Consider the following 14,916-nt stretch of genomic DNA (forward strand, 5'->3'; position numbering starts at 1 on the left):
TGCTTTCGTCTTTAAAGTTTCAGATAGAAATAACTTTTTATAAAATACATAAAATTGGTAAGATAATGAATATACCTAAATGCATTTTTAATCAAATTAATAGGTTAGATATTTTTATTTATAACTGTAAATACCTAAAAATGTTATGCTTGACTTAGGTAAAGTGTTGTTTATAGTCATATTTATGAAACATACTTCTTATTTTTGAACAGTTAGTTTATAAGGGATTTTCTTTTGAATATAAGTTTCCAAAGATTTAAATATATTTTAAAAAAAGATAATTTCAGACAAATATGAAACGGAAAAGTACGGAGGATGCTGGTTCGAGCTCCCAGCGATCAAAGGTAAACAAGGACGATATCATCCAAAAATGCATAGATCCCTGACAAAAAAATCTGCCTTTTTCGCAGTAACATTGCTTAATCTCGTTGAACTTAGTCGTAACAGATATGCTACCCCTTTAAAATTATTAGCACGTTTATTATCCTGTTATCCATTATATTTTAAGAAGGGAGGCGTGCCAATTTTTAAAAACAAAATTGTACAGTTTCACATTGTACAACATTAAAGCTGCCATTCAACACAAATACATCCTAGTTTTTGATAGAGTTCATTTTGTGTTTTGGTTTCGCTTCATAAAGTTGCAAATCTGACCACTCTTCCTCGTACGAAATTAATATTTCGATATTATCAGATTATTTTTAAGATTAAAAGTTATCTAAACATTCCTTTCTTTCACCCCCCCTCCCCTAAGACACACCCAAAACATCATCTTGAACTGTGATACGCCAAAATTTATAAGTTATAGAGAATGTAACTCCCAATTCTAAACTAGGGTTGGCAATCCGTAATCCGCCCAATTTTTAGCCAATTTTGGAGTCCGAATCCGGAATCCGTTTTTAATAGCTAATTCGGATTCTTAATTGGTAGGCTAAAATTAGCGTCTTGAGTTTTTTCTTTCAACTCAGCCTTTTTTAAGGCAAAGATTATCATCATTGTATCTTTCAAAATCTGGTTCGATTCTCGGAAGTGAATTATAGAGAACACCAAGAACATTAATTTTTAGGACATATGTAGCACTTAAATTTTTTAAGTTTAAAAAAAGCCTTTTTTAAAATGCTTAGAATCCCGAATCTGGAATGCGCGGGAATCTGCCTTTTTTTGGACGGATTCTTGTAAGAATCCGAATCCGATCAAAAAATTTGACGGATTGCCATCCCTATTCTAAACATATTTTAATATGTGAACTCGATTCAGGCATCTCGAGGAGAAAGCAGCAGCCATCACGATATGACCCTGTGTGACAGGCCTTGGCCCCTCAAAGCTGGAATGATAGAAGAGGTTAACCTCAAGAATTTTATGTGCCATGAGGTAAATTTTATAATGCGGTGCATACGTAGAAAATATCAAAAGCTTGAACTTTCTAAAATAAGAGTGTTAGTTTTCCTAGCAACAAGGATGACAACATCCATAAAAGCAAAGCTCTGCGATGTTAGGACAAACGAACATTAACACTTCTGTCAGACCAGAATAAGCAGAATATTAATGCAGAAGTCTAAACAAAATTGTAAGTAAATTTGTTGCTAAACTGCTTAATTACATAATTAGATTTTTACGACCTGATTAGGTATAGAGATGCTTCGCTTATAACATTGTTATACGCGAAAGGGGGGGGGGGGCGAAAGTGACACTTTTTGAAACCAAAAAAAAGTCAACAAAGGAACTCAACTAATAAAAGAGTTACAGGTCTGAGATTTTGCATGGCAGTTGCTTTATAGGGGTAAAATATGGAACTGTGAAGAAACGGCGGCGCAACCGCCGAAAACCGCCGTTTCCCGCCGAAATTTTTTTTGCCTTTTCTCGGCGGTTTTCGGCGGTTGCGACGCCGTTTCTTCACAGTTCCATATTGTAACCCTATAAAGCAACTGCCATGCAAAATGTCAGACCTGTAACTCTTTTTTTAGTTGAGTTCCTTTGACTTTTAGTTTTGGTTTCAAAAAGTGTCACTTTCGTCCCTCCCCCCCCCCCCTTTTAATATTTAAACGGTAATTTTCGATTATCTAATATAATATCATTTTTTTAGAAATTCCAGTTTGTCCCGAACATGCGTCTGAATTTCCTAGTGGGAGTGAACGGTAGTGGCAAGTCTGCCGTGCTTACAGCCATTGTGTTTGCCCTCGGGGGAAGTGCCAGGACGGCCAACAGGGGAACATCCAACAAGACGTTTATAAGGACAGGACAGACAAGTGCCACTGTCGAAGTGAAACTGTGCAATGTCGGAGCTTATGAGTACAAGGCAAGTAATATTAGTTGAGCAAGATTAAGTCTTGCTTATTGAAAAAGTATTTTATTATTTAAAGAACTACTTTTCGTCTGTTTAAATGTCCTGAGCTTATTATTTATGCTGTGCTAATGCTCTATATTGATATCCTTGTTATTATTTCAAACAAATTCATGTTTTCCATTTGATAGGGGCGGGGGTAGTTTCAGGAACTACGGAGTAGGGCACCGCATTTTAAAAATAAGAGGGGTTCTTTGAATGCTTCATAGGCACATTGTGTGAAAGCATCAAATAAGCTACCTACCTAGGTTAAAACTTCCTTATTTCATCATTTACAGGAACATATCTATGGCAAGTCTATCACTGTATCACGCACAGTCACAGAAACATCCTCTAACTACAAACTTAAAGATGAAAGCGGCAAAGTTGTGGCCACAAAGAGGGTTAGAGAGGAACTGCAAAAGATTCTAAATCAGTTCAATATTCAGGTAACATGACTGTTTATTTAATTCCCTAAAAGGGAATTTAAATAATATTTTACTAACTAATATTTTTTTTAAACCAACGTAGGTATTATCTAAAAAATTATGACAAACGTACATCTCTAGTCAGACTCACTTCATCGCCTTGTAATAACAGAGTAAGGATTTAATGGAAGGGTTAGATCCAAGAAGTATTCTTATTGGAGTTTTGATTGCTCAGCTGTTTTAAAAAAGATAATATAGAATTTCTTTTTTTATTTTTCAGATTGAAAATCCGATGATTGTACTGAACCAAGATACCTCTAAAACCTTCCTGTCCAACCAGGATCCAGAACTGATGTACAAATTCTTCCACAGATCTACCCAACTAAAGAAAGTTGAGGAAGATTATGATTCCGCAGAAACTGTGCTCAGAAATTCTAAACATGCTCTGTTTCGCAAGGAAGACTCGATGCCGACCATAGCCGAGGTAAGGGATAGTTTCAGTAAGTGGCTTTAGATAATTTTGGTGCATAACACTGATTCTTAAAATATGCCTCTAGAATGAGGGTAAGTTTAATAAAAGAAAATTTCATCTTCACCTCGCATTTTGTGAGTAACATAAAAGGACTGGATCCATGATTGAAATGAGCAATTTTCAAATTTAATCAACTAAAATTAGTTGTTACTGTCTTCAGGAAGTAACCAGATGGGCAAGACAGCTGGAAATATTGGACTCAATATCCGGAGAGCAGCAGGAAATGACGGATATGCAGTCTGAGCTGGTCTGGGCCATGGTCAGAGACAATGAGAAGACTCTCAGTGATAGAGAGAAAGTAAGTCCTCCTATATAATAATAAGAAGATGGTGAATAGGTTTTTTTTTGTGCATTCAATTTGAGTAGACAGAGGTAGAAGGGGGGGGGGGGGGATGCAATAGCCATAAGAAAAAGTTTTCAATGAATCTATAATTCAACTTCATACTCATTTCAAAACTAAATAAAGCAAAAAGCAAATTACCACTCAGACAAAACAGTTTCTTAATTATGCGTGTACTGAGTACTCAGCAACCACGTTTAATATTAATTATATAATATTTATTAGAACAAGGCGGCAGAGATGGCAAAGACCGAGGCGTGCCAAGAGTTCATTGATAAAATCAAAAACAAGGACAAAGAGATGCGAGCAAGAAAAATTGCCATTGAAAAAGAAATTCAAGGGATTGCATCACAGATAGTGGAAATCAATGCGGTAATATTTCAATAAACCTCACACAAATTATAAGAACGGATATAGAATAAACGTGGATATTATGACAGGGGAAAAATTGTCGTCAATTTAGGTTGCTAACATGGACATCATTTATATTCATTATCATAAGATAATTTTGTAAAGTAATCAAGGTAACAGAATCGTTTTCGTTTTCCAAAGAAGATATTTTCCTGAGAGTTTAATGAGACTTTTAAATTTTAAGTTTGTTTTAAACCCTAAACCCCTTCATTATGCAATTTTCATTTTTCTTGGTTATTTTGTCTATGGTAGTCCATAAGTGTACAGCTTTACAGTACATTGTTTCTATTTGTTAAAGCAACACATATGATAAAAGAAAAAGATTCTGTTTAAAGTAAAATGCTTATGTATCAATAAAAAACTATATTTTTTTTTTTTTTTACTGATCCACTTCATTATGCAAATCCAAAGAAAATCAATGGGAAAACGTTTATTTTGCAATTTTCTCCCCTTAAAAGATTGAATCTGATAAAATAACAATTTTTTATGCATTGATTATCATGAAAAACAGTAGGTATAAGGTAGAAATTAATTAATTTTCCTAATTAGGATTATTAGAAAAAAGAAATTCGACCATTATCACTTTAGAGGACAACTGCTGACCTCCAGTTTAATGGATGTAGCTTATTACATGTTAAAGATAAAAATTACCCTCAAAAGTATACAAAAATGTTTTTTAATGTATTAATAAAATTAATTTAAAAATCTTGATTTTAAGGATGGTTACCTTTCAGATGCTGCTATTGGTGTTGATGGTGAGCCAAATGTTATCTAAGTACATGCCCATTTCAACAACTTGTCTATTAACCTATGTACCATTATAGCAGCCTCCAATGGAGCCTCCTGACACAAAATATAACTATCATCTAAAAAGTACAGTATTTACCTTATGAATTTAAGTAATTTAAATTGCAATATTTTTCTTTTTTAATACTGCTTGGCTTGAGGCTGCTATGACTACAAAAATTGGACCATAGTTCATTACACAAGTTATCATCATGGGCATGCACTCTGATAACATTTGGCTCACCATCACTACCCGTAGGAGCACCTTGAAGGCCATCATCCTCAAAATCAAGATTTTAAAATGGATTTTTTTAACACATCAAAAAACATTTTTGTATACTTTTGAGGGTAATTTATATCTTTAACATTTATTTAGCTTCATCCATAAAACTGGGGTTCAGCAGCTGTCCTCTAAAGTGTTAAGGGTCTTTTTTCTTTTTTTCAAATACTTCTTATTTAGAAAAATCATTAATTTCTACCTTATACTGTTTTTCATAATAATCAAAGCATAAATCCCTTAAAAACTTGTTATTTTATCAGAATCAATCTTTAAAAGAGGAGAAAATTTGTAATATAATTGTTTTCCCATTGATTTTCTTTGGATTTGCATAATGAAGTGGATCAGTTAAAAATCAAAAAATATAGTTTTTGATTGATACATAAGCATTTTACTCTAAACAGAATCGTTTTCTTTTATCATATGTGTTGCTTTAAAAAATAGAAACAATGTACTGTAAAGCTGTACACTTATGGACTACCATAGACAAAATATCCAGGAAAATGTAAATTGCATAATGAAGTGGTTCAGGGTTTAAATCTTTTCAGTTAATGCATTTTTTTCAACTTTCTTTTATTTAAAGCATCTCATTCAAGAATGGTATTTATTCATTATTGACATAATTATTTTTGTAGGAGGTTGAAAAGATGAACAAGACTCTTCATGAAAAGATGCGGCACAATGCTAATACTAATCGCCAAGTTAAAGAGATCGATTACAAGATGAAGAGAGCTAATAGAAATCTGAAGGTATATTTTTTATGGTACGAGAGGAATGTTCATAGAAATGTATAATACACAGGATCATCATATTGATATCAAAAACTAATGTTTTATTTCAAAAAACATTGTTGGAAGCTAAATACCTATTCATATTAGATTGCCTAGAATCAGCTTAATGAATTTATCTGCTTAGGATGTTTCTTAATGTAATATATATTTGGATTATGAGACTAATAACAACATATTGCTTCCCTTTGATTAGTAAAAAACATCCAAGGAAACTTTTTTTTTCCTCACAACTTAATATTAAAAAATAAATGAATCTTATCATAATGTTTAGGTAATTATAAATATTTTGGCTTAATCCCAACTATTTAGGATGTCCAAAATGCCCTAATTGAAGCAAGGTCTAAAGCTGATATGTATGAGGAAACCTGTAGGATTAAACAGGCTGAAATAGAACAGCTAGAGGCTGAAGTGAACGCCCTGGCTGCTCAGATTGAGTCCTCTAACAACCATCTATTTCATCTTAAGAACAACTGTAAAGAAGTAGAGAAAGAGTTTTCACAGGTACACACTATATTTAATTAACATTCTCGGAATATTGTATAGAGTTGACGTATTTATCTATACTTCCTAAATATTCCTTATAATAAAGTAACAAGATCTGTGTGTATGTTGTGTCTGCCTGAACCGAAGGATCTCGCTTACTTCTGAACCTTTATGGTTCCCCTTAACAATGTAGATACCTAATCATAGGTCCTGGGAAGGTCTTTAACTATTTGGTGGGAGGGTACCACTATCCATCAAAGAGAAATCACTTTTCTTTGTCATTAAATGTAGCTGCTAGTTATGTAAATACTGTAACACGAAATATTTAATCGGTTGAAAGATGAGTGAATTAAAACCGCTGCATATAAAAATACTGTTCTTAAAATCTTGTATTTTGCAGATGAGGTATAGAGATAACGGCGTAAATGAAAAGATTAATGGTGTACAGAAAGAAATTAGAGAATTAGAATCTGGAGAGAAAAATAAGTTGGCATCCTTTGGCCCACACATGTTGAGGATTTTAGCGGAAATTGAACGCAACAAGAGGAGATTCACCAAGATGCCGATAGGACCTCTAGGAGCACATATAAAGGTTAATGAAGGTGTTCCCGATAGCGTTGTAACAATTCTTGAAGGAGAACTTGGAAACATTATTAGTGCTTTTGTTGTGGATACCAATGCTGATCAGATTGTGTTGTTCGACATCTTCAACAAACTGAATGTTACCAACAAACCATTGATCATAACAAGCGAATTCTCCGACCGTGCTTATAACATTGAGAATGCACGAGTACGAAGCAAGTTTACAACTCTAATTGACTGCATTCATACAACTGATGCAACTGTTTTCAATACTGTTGTCGACAATGCTCAGCTGGAGAAAGTTATTGTTATTGATGATATGAACAAAGCTCAAGAGATCTTGAGTAATGTTGAGACAGTTCCGGCCAATCTGAAGATGGCTGTTGTTGCTGGCAAGTATCAGTACTATCCAGCTCCAAACTACAAGTCATATTTCAGGCAATACAGGCCTAGGTAAACATATATAACTTTATTTTAAGATTAGTTTTTCAAATCCAAATATAGTTTAGAAATGTTGAATTACATTTTAAAATACTATCCGACAAGAAATAAAGACAAAAAAAGCGCCAGCGGGTTCATTAAGTTTATTGCCGTTTCTTTACATTAGGATTTTGTTTGTTTGTTTGTTTGTGTAGCCATTGTTTCTTAGTGTTTGGACCTAAGTAGTCATGGAGAAGGACGAGACACTTTTGTATAGCCACTAGGGCTATCAAGCTCCACGCTCAAGTACATTATACCCTGACCCGCTGTCTCAAGGGAGCTACTCTACATTACCTCACCCTCGCCGAGTATGGCAGGTGTCCCAAATTAAGTCACCGTAATGAATGACGCTCTCTGCAGAGGAGCTTGGGATAAGGGTTGTACAGATATTATGTACGTGACTATTAATTTCAGACACTAGGGCTATCAAGCTCCACGCTCAAGTACATTATACCCTGACTCGCTGTCTCAAGGGAGCTACTCTACATTACCTCACCCTCGCCGAGTATGGCAGGTGTCCCAAATTAAGTCACCGTAATGAATGACGCTCTCCGCAGAGGAGCTTGGGATAAGGGTTGTACAGATATTATGTACGTGACTATTGAGTATCCAAACCACTCAATAATCTCCCTTCTTACACAACCAGGGGAAGTTGTGTGAATGTATTCGAGTTGCCACATGGGGACTAGAACTCGAACTCTCATCACCGCAACTCAGTGCGTTACCACTGAACTACGACGCCCCTCATCTTATTTTGTATCTTAATCTGGCATTTCGTGCTTTTTCTCCTATCTCCCACTGTTCTTGTTTCTACCAAAATATTTCGTAGTACTAGTATGTTGAAACGAGGTTAACCTTTTTTAGGCAAAATAAACATTGAATTTAATAATGCTCTACAAATATATTCTCTTCAAATCAGAATTCTTTAGACAAATCGAATCAAATATTAAAAGTTTGATCTATATTTGATAGAGAAATTGTGTTTCAATATTATTTTTCTTTTAGGAACATCCTGAAAGCCAGTTTTGATGACTACATTAAGGTTAGTGATTTTTTTATTTCGATCAGGAGAAACGTGCAAAGATTTCATTGATTTTAGCAATTATATAAATGTTTTCTTATGAATGTAAAATCATCCATTTTCATTAGTATTAACAGTAAAATATTGTTTTAAAAACCTATATACACGATTTATATTTGATAGGAAAGGAAAGAAACATTGGAGGGTCTGATGGAACAGAAAAGAGAAATAAAGGCAGAAATGACAGAAAACCAGGCAAAAATGAACGAAACATCCAAGCTGTTAAGACAAGAGGAGCATAAGATCAATGTAGTGAGGAGACAGAAGACTGAAAAAGAGAACAGAATTGCCAAAACTAGAAATGAATTGTTCTCAGTAAAGCCAGTGGTAAGTAAACATTATTATTCTTTACAGGGACAAGGGGCAGTGATCCTGACAAACAAGTTAAAATCTACTCACAACCCACTTCCTTCTCCCTCTCGGCCCCCTTTCTTACCATTTTTCCTTTGGTTACAGCGCAAAATAAGTTTTACGTCAACATTATAACACACAAATATCCAAATTTTCAGCAATTTCAAATGGGGTGTATATTCTGCACAAGATTCATTTTCCCCGGCTAAATAAATATTACATTTTTCCACCTTCTTATGGAAAAAAACTAAATGAAGTAGCCCTCCCATCCCCTAAATGCATTCAGTTAATTATAGTTTTTTTTCTTCATTTGATTAAATACATTACAAATATGTCTCAATATACGATTAATTTTTTCCACCCCACACATATTTTTTATTCCTCCCCCCCCCCCGCCCCCCCCCCCCCCACCATGGCAGGGGATCTCGTGTATAATATACACCCTGTATAATCTGTAGAGTTACTATTCTACTTGTACACATGAAAACATTGTTATAGGATGTTGCTGCTCTCGAGGATGATGAAGCCAAGTTTACTCACGAGATACAAGATCTTGAAACTAAAAAGGACAGCATCCTAGAAAAAGGAAAGGCAGAGATAGCCGAAGAGCAAGAGTTAAAGTCTCAAATTGAGGTGAAGGAGAAGACCAGTGAGGGCAAGCGACTAGAAGTTGAACCTCTAAAGGCAGAATTGACCCGGAAGGAGGAGGGAATCAAGAAAAACAAACGGGAAATTGATCATTATACCCTAAAGAAGGCTGAGCACAACAACAAGGCTAATTCGTTCAATAATGCTATTGACGAGGCAAGGAAAGAATTAGAAAAGAATCGGAAGACAGCTGTTGAAATGCATGAGACAAGGATTGAAACAGTAAAGGAGACAGCTAAACTGAAGCAAGAACTCCTAGTGCTGAAATCCAAACTGGATAAAATCAAGGGATCTGTTGAGCCAAGAGAAATCGTCAGTGCCAACTATAACAAGTTTGCTAGGGTAAAATAAATTTTATTTTTCGAGTTCATGTTTTTTTTGTTTTGTTTGAGATGAACCTCAATCCGGAATGAAGTAAATGCAACTTGTGATTTATGTAAAACTTTTTAAACAACAGTTAAAAGGGGATCGGGGAATGAGCTGTTTTAGGTATCATAGTTGACACACATTAATACTTCATATGTTATTTCTTTAGGCATTCCGCGAGGCAGAGTTTGAGCTGAAGGTATTGAGCAACATGATCCATGATATGAATGTTTCAATTGAGCGAAGGAAACAGAACTACATGATGATGCTCCGGTCCACCTCACAGACCGTCCAGAGAAATTTCACCCTCCAGTTGCAGACGAGAGGATTTCTGGGCATTCTAGAGTTCAACCATAAAAAGTTCACACTAGATATTAAGGTAGGAAACAAAAAATAAATTTAAAATGGATACATTATTTATGCATTTATTTATCATTCGATTTAATATTAATTTAAAAGTTATTATTCAAACAAGAATTAATAGTTATTGATACTAGAAAGTCATCTTAAAATCTAAGCCTTAACTGTAAATAGTAAACCTATCCCCGTAAATAGAAATGAAACACACCTTTGTGTACAGTTGTGCTGGTATGACCCACTAGTGGGCCGTCCGGTGAAGGATCTATAGGCTTCCTTCTATGGCGGCTCCAACTCGGGTCTCAGGGTAAACAGTAAGAATGTGATTGCACCAAAACGCTCAAGCGAACATTGATTTGAAGTTAGAGAAGACCCTGTCACAATCTGTACACAGCCACTGAGAAGATAAACATCTATTTGGACAATAGATGAATATAATCACATTAGGACAATGGTACATTGTAACAGAGGCTCTCTCACAAAATAAAATGTTTATTAGATTAAAAATATTTTCTCAATTCTAAATGTGTAATTGTCTATTTCACTATTAAAAATGCCGATTAAAAATGTTTTAAAATTCGAGATAAAATACATATGATAAAATGATTAAAACTTGAAATGCCCTTAAAGTGTTCACGAAGCTGGGAAAAAGTTGATATATGTCACTGATTAATGTTTTTTAAGAGTACTTTTTTGAGAATTAAGTCTTAAATACTTCCCATTTAAAAATAAATCAAACTTTAAAAAAACGAATTTATTCCCTTGAAAACATTGTTGTATTTTGAGTTTTATTATACATATCTTAAAACCTATCAAAATCGACAAATAACAATCTTTTTGTTGAAGTTTACTTGCAAATTTAGAGTAGAATAAATTCTTTTGTTACATACATATTAAACTAACCAAAAAAGTTTGTAATTTCTTTTTACGGGGAGATTAAATGATTTTTACCGAAAAGCGAAAAGATATTACCAAATATGGGTATAAGGTCAGCTGATTTATAGTTGTCGATTGTGTAACATAGCACCCTCATCCTATCTCAATATTTACTACTTGCTAAAAAAGCTTCAACATACTGCAGAGCTAAAAATACGATTAGGCCCCCACATAATTGGGGGATTTTACTATAGATTGAGAAAGTTTTTAGCTATTATGGTTTTTTTATTTTGGGGTAAAATTCTTGCTTAGATTATATTTGATTAATTAACTAAAATCTATAAAAGATATTTTAAAGAAACAATCTTTGAAACATGAATTAATTTGCTATAAGCGTTTTCTGAGTACAGCACAGCCAGGTTAAATCAAATACACACACACACAAACACACATAGGACTCCACAGAACTTGATTGTTTAATACTTCAAAACATGGAATAAGATAAAGAGACAACACAAATTAAATTCTTTTAATATTAATCTGTTATTCATGGATGTACATTAATTAAAGCAAGGCTTTTATCTTAATCCTAAACACAATGTAAAGATGGTTCCTGAGGTAATAAATCAAGTCAGTTACCAATAAACCTATACAAAAATTGAAATAAAATAACATGTTTTTTCAGTTATGGGAATAAAATTATTTACTTTTTATAGCTATTGAAATTTTCCCGTACTGGTCCAAACTTACAACTTAAAATACACTGAAGGGACTGCGACTTTTACAATATTTAGTAATGTTTGGTTTCTATACTTCAACTTAACAAAATCCGTTGGTACCATTTGTACCACAAAAGATAAGGAGGGGGATGGAGAATGGAAAAGGGAAACATGAATGCCCAAGGTAAGTGAATGAGTGTGTGTGTGTGTGTGTGTGTGTGTGTGTGTATAATGACAGATATATAATTAAATTCGACACAGTACGAGATTATTTTACGATGATAAAATGCTTTTTTTTATGTAAATACTATAGAAAGACTGCTATATTTTATGCTGAATATGAGCAGCAAATGATATTTGTTTATTCTATTTAAACATTTTAATTCTTAAATATCATGCTTTCTACAGATTTAATCAATTTTTCTTTTGTCACTATACCTGCATAAACAAAGCGGTATTTAGTTAATGATTTTTTAAAATAAACCAAACTTTTTCATTACATTTTAGAGAAAGTTCAAAGATAAATATTAAAAGAGATATATTACAAAAATATTTTCTAAGTATCAATTTTTTTGTTTTTATCTGCAAGCGAAGAAATAACTTATTTTCTCTTAGTTTAATTGATGCTCAGATTTTAACATTATTTTCATGTGGAAACACTCTCCGCATTTTAAACTGATTTTTTTCTAACTTAACTGAACTTTTAAGGCATAATTCTTTGAAAATTATTTAAAATATAAAAAAAGGTAAACGAAAATGCATTTTGAAAAATTAAATTCGCGATCACTTTAAGTAAATAAAATGCTAAAAAGTCTTTTATAAAAAAACCAATAAAAAATTCAAAATGTGTATAAATAAATTGAGCCTCTATGTTAAAGAATATTAATATAGGTTTTATTGTAGGAACACTATAGTTGTAGATTAATCTTTTTAATTATTCTATGATTGACTATATTGCTTGATTCTATTGCAACTTTGTTCTGTGGAATTAAACTTTGGTTTTCTTTGAAGAAATGTTGATATTCAATTGTTTCAGCACTACCAAAACAATGGAATATTACGCCCGCTTCCCCTATATTTCAACATGAACATAGGCGTGACTTGAAAAATTTATTGAAAAGTACAATCAGAAAATCTTATGAGCAACTTTAACCAATTAAGGACTGGCATAAATTACCTACTTCCCTTCAATAAATATATAAAATCCTTAATGTTTCTTTTCTAGGTGAACCCTCATGACAGGGGTATGGGTGGCCTAGACGTTGATAGAAGTCTCAAGACTTTGTCTGGTGGTGAAAAATCCTTCACGAGCATCTCTCTCATCCTCTCACTCTGGAATGTCATGTATCCTCCATTTAGGTCAGAATTATATTTAAAATTTAAAACAAATGATTTCTTTTTAATACCTAGTGCAGCTAACCTATAGAATACCTGGAAATTGTGAGAGATTCTCGCATACCCACCTGGGTAATATAACAATTAAAATTTAGATAATTACTGAATTATTGAGTTTTACATTTTTCCCAAGCTTCACAGTGGTCAAGGGATGGTTTTAAGCTATTAGATTTTTATATTTGAAGTCATGGGATGGGTTTAGGCTACTTTTAATGAGTAATTAATATTTTTTAGAATCCTGGATGAGTTTGACGTGTTCATGGACGCTGTCAACCGGAAGATTGCCATCCAGAACATTGTCAACTTTGCCAAGACAGACCGCAAGAATCAGTTCATCTTCCTCACACCTCTCAGCACTGACAACATCGCTGTGGATGACGACCTCAAGATTATTCAATTACAGAAACTCAGATAAACCTAATGAACGTTTTGTTCAAGATGCGTTATGAAATAGATTTTGTATACGAATTCTGAAAATTACAGTGTGACTTTTCGTTTTTTTCCTGTAAATTATTATTTGTTGAACATCTAACTCTATTTTTCATTATGAAATAATAATATATTTAAAATTGTTATGGAATATGTATAGGGTTTTATGCAAAAGGATATTTAACATTGAGTTAATCAACAGATAATTCGCAAATGTCGTCTTTTTAGAACTTAATCCACCATAATCTGCTTTCTAACTTTTGTATTTGTTACTTTATCATCCTTATTTACCAAAGAAATCCAACTATTCCTTAGCCTTATTTACAGTCAAATGCATTTATCTTTAGTTGATACTTAAGGCATTTATTTTTTGAAGTCTTCCTGTTCATCATAAATATTTTTATGTATGTATATATTATAAAATTATGAGGGGCGTACCACAGAAGGGTGTTCAATACTAAAAATTGGGTAGTCACAGTTTCCCCTTTTTCATCCCCTAAGGGTTGTACCCTCCTGGTACATCCTAATGTGCACGCACCCGATTTTTGTGCTTATGTATTATACATGTATGGTTACAGGGATAGGGTAACTTATCTTGGTGCCCATAGTATAATTTGTTGTCAGTAAATCTAGTTATTATAATGGATACAAAATACGTGGATAGTGTGAGAGATTATCGCGTACCCTAATAAAATGTTTCTCCCAGCTGGCTAATATAACGATACCCCCCATGACCTGACCATACAGGAACGTATTGACCAATGTCTCTGGATAATATAGATTGACGTTAAAAATTACCGTCACAATATCCACGTATTCTATATCCATTGTTACAATACCAATACGCTTAAATCTATATCATTACGCTTATTCATAAAATATATATTTTTTTTCTTCAAAATTATCTACTTCCATATTTGTTTAATTTTTGTCTAAATGCTGGCAAAGTTTCGAAATAGTAAGAAACAGGGGTACCGGGTGGGTATTTAAAATAAAATCAGGGGTTTATATTCTGCACAAGATTCATTTTTCTCCCGTGCTGCAAAAATTCCTAATATTTTCCCCTCCTAGTTTTTTCCAGCAAGGAACGTGATAAAATGGAAAAATATTTTCAGAATTTTTTTTTATTCATATTATCCCTCCTTCTACATATTCTTTTAGTTTTTTTTTTCTCAAAAGAGGGGAGTAAAATGGAAAAAAATGCTTTCATTTCTCTTAATTTCAAATTTTTTTTCTCTAACCACATATTTTTATTTTTTTTTAT

At 33.3% G+C, this 14,916-nt stretch overlaps 1 protein-coding gene across 1 annotated transcript; it reads left to right on the top strand.

The window, feature by feature from the left end:
* The first annotated feature begins 272 nt into the window (after positions 1–272).
* LOC145316345 (structural maintenance of chromosomes protein 6-like) lies at positions 273–14,553 on the top strand. The gene is made up of 16 exons (XM_080156789.1): positions 273–344; positions 1,258–1,371; positions 2,084–2,296; positions 2,620–2,769; positions 3,029–3,232; positions 3,441–3,578; positions 3,846–3,992; positions 5,730–5,843; positions 6,195–6,386; positions 6,769–7,403; positions 8,436–8,472; positions 8,635–8,838; positions 9,361–9,852; positions 10,046–10,255; positions 13,054–13,187; positions 13,458–14,553. Exons 1-16 carry the CDS (start codon positions 294–296, stop codon positions 13,636–13,638), a joined length of 3,216 nt encoding a protein of 1,071 aa, XP_080012915.1. The 5' UTR covers positions 273–293; the 3' UTR covers positions 13,639–14,553.
* Positions 14,554–14,916: the final 363 nt, after the last annotated feature.

This window comes from Acartia tonsa, chromosome 4 (assembly GCF_053477335.1).
Source record: "Acartia tonsa isolate MP-2025a chromosome 4, ASM5347733v1, whole genome shotgun sequence".
Classification (NCBI taxonomy): domain Eukaryota; kingdom Metazoa; phylum Arthropoda; class Copepoda; order Calanoida; family Acartiidae; genus Acartia; species Acartia tonsa.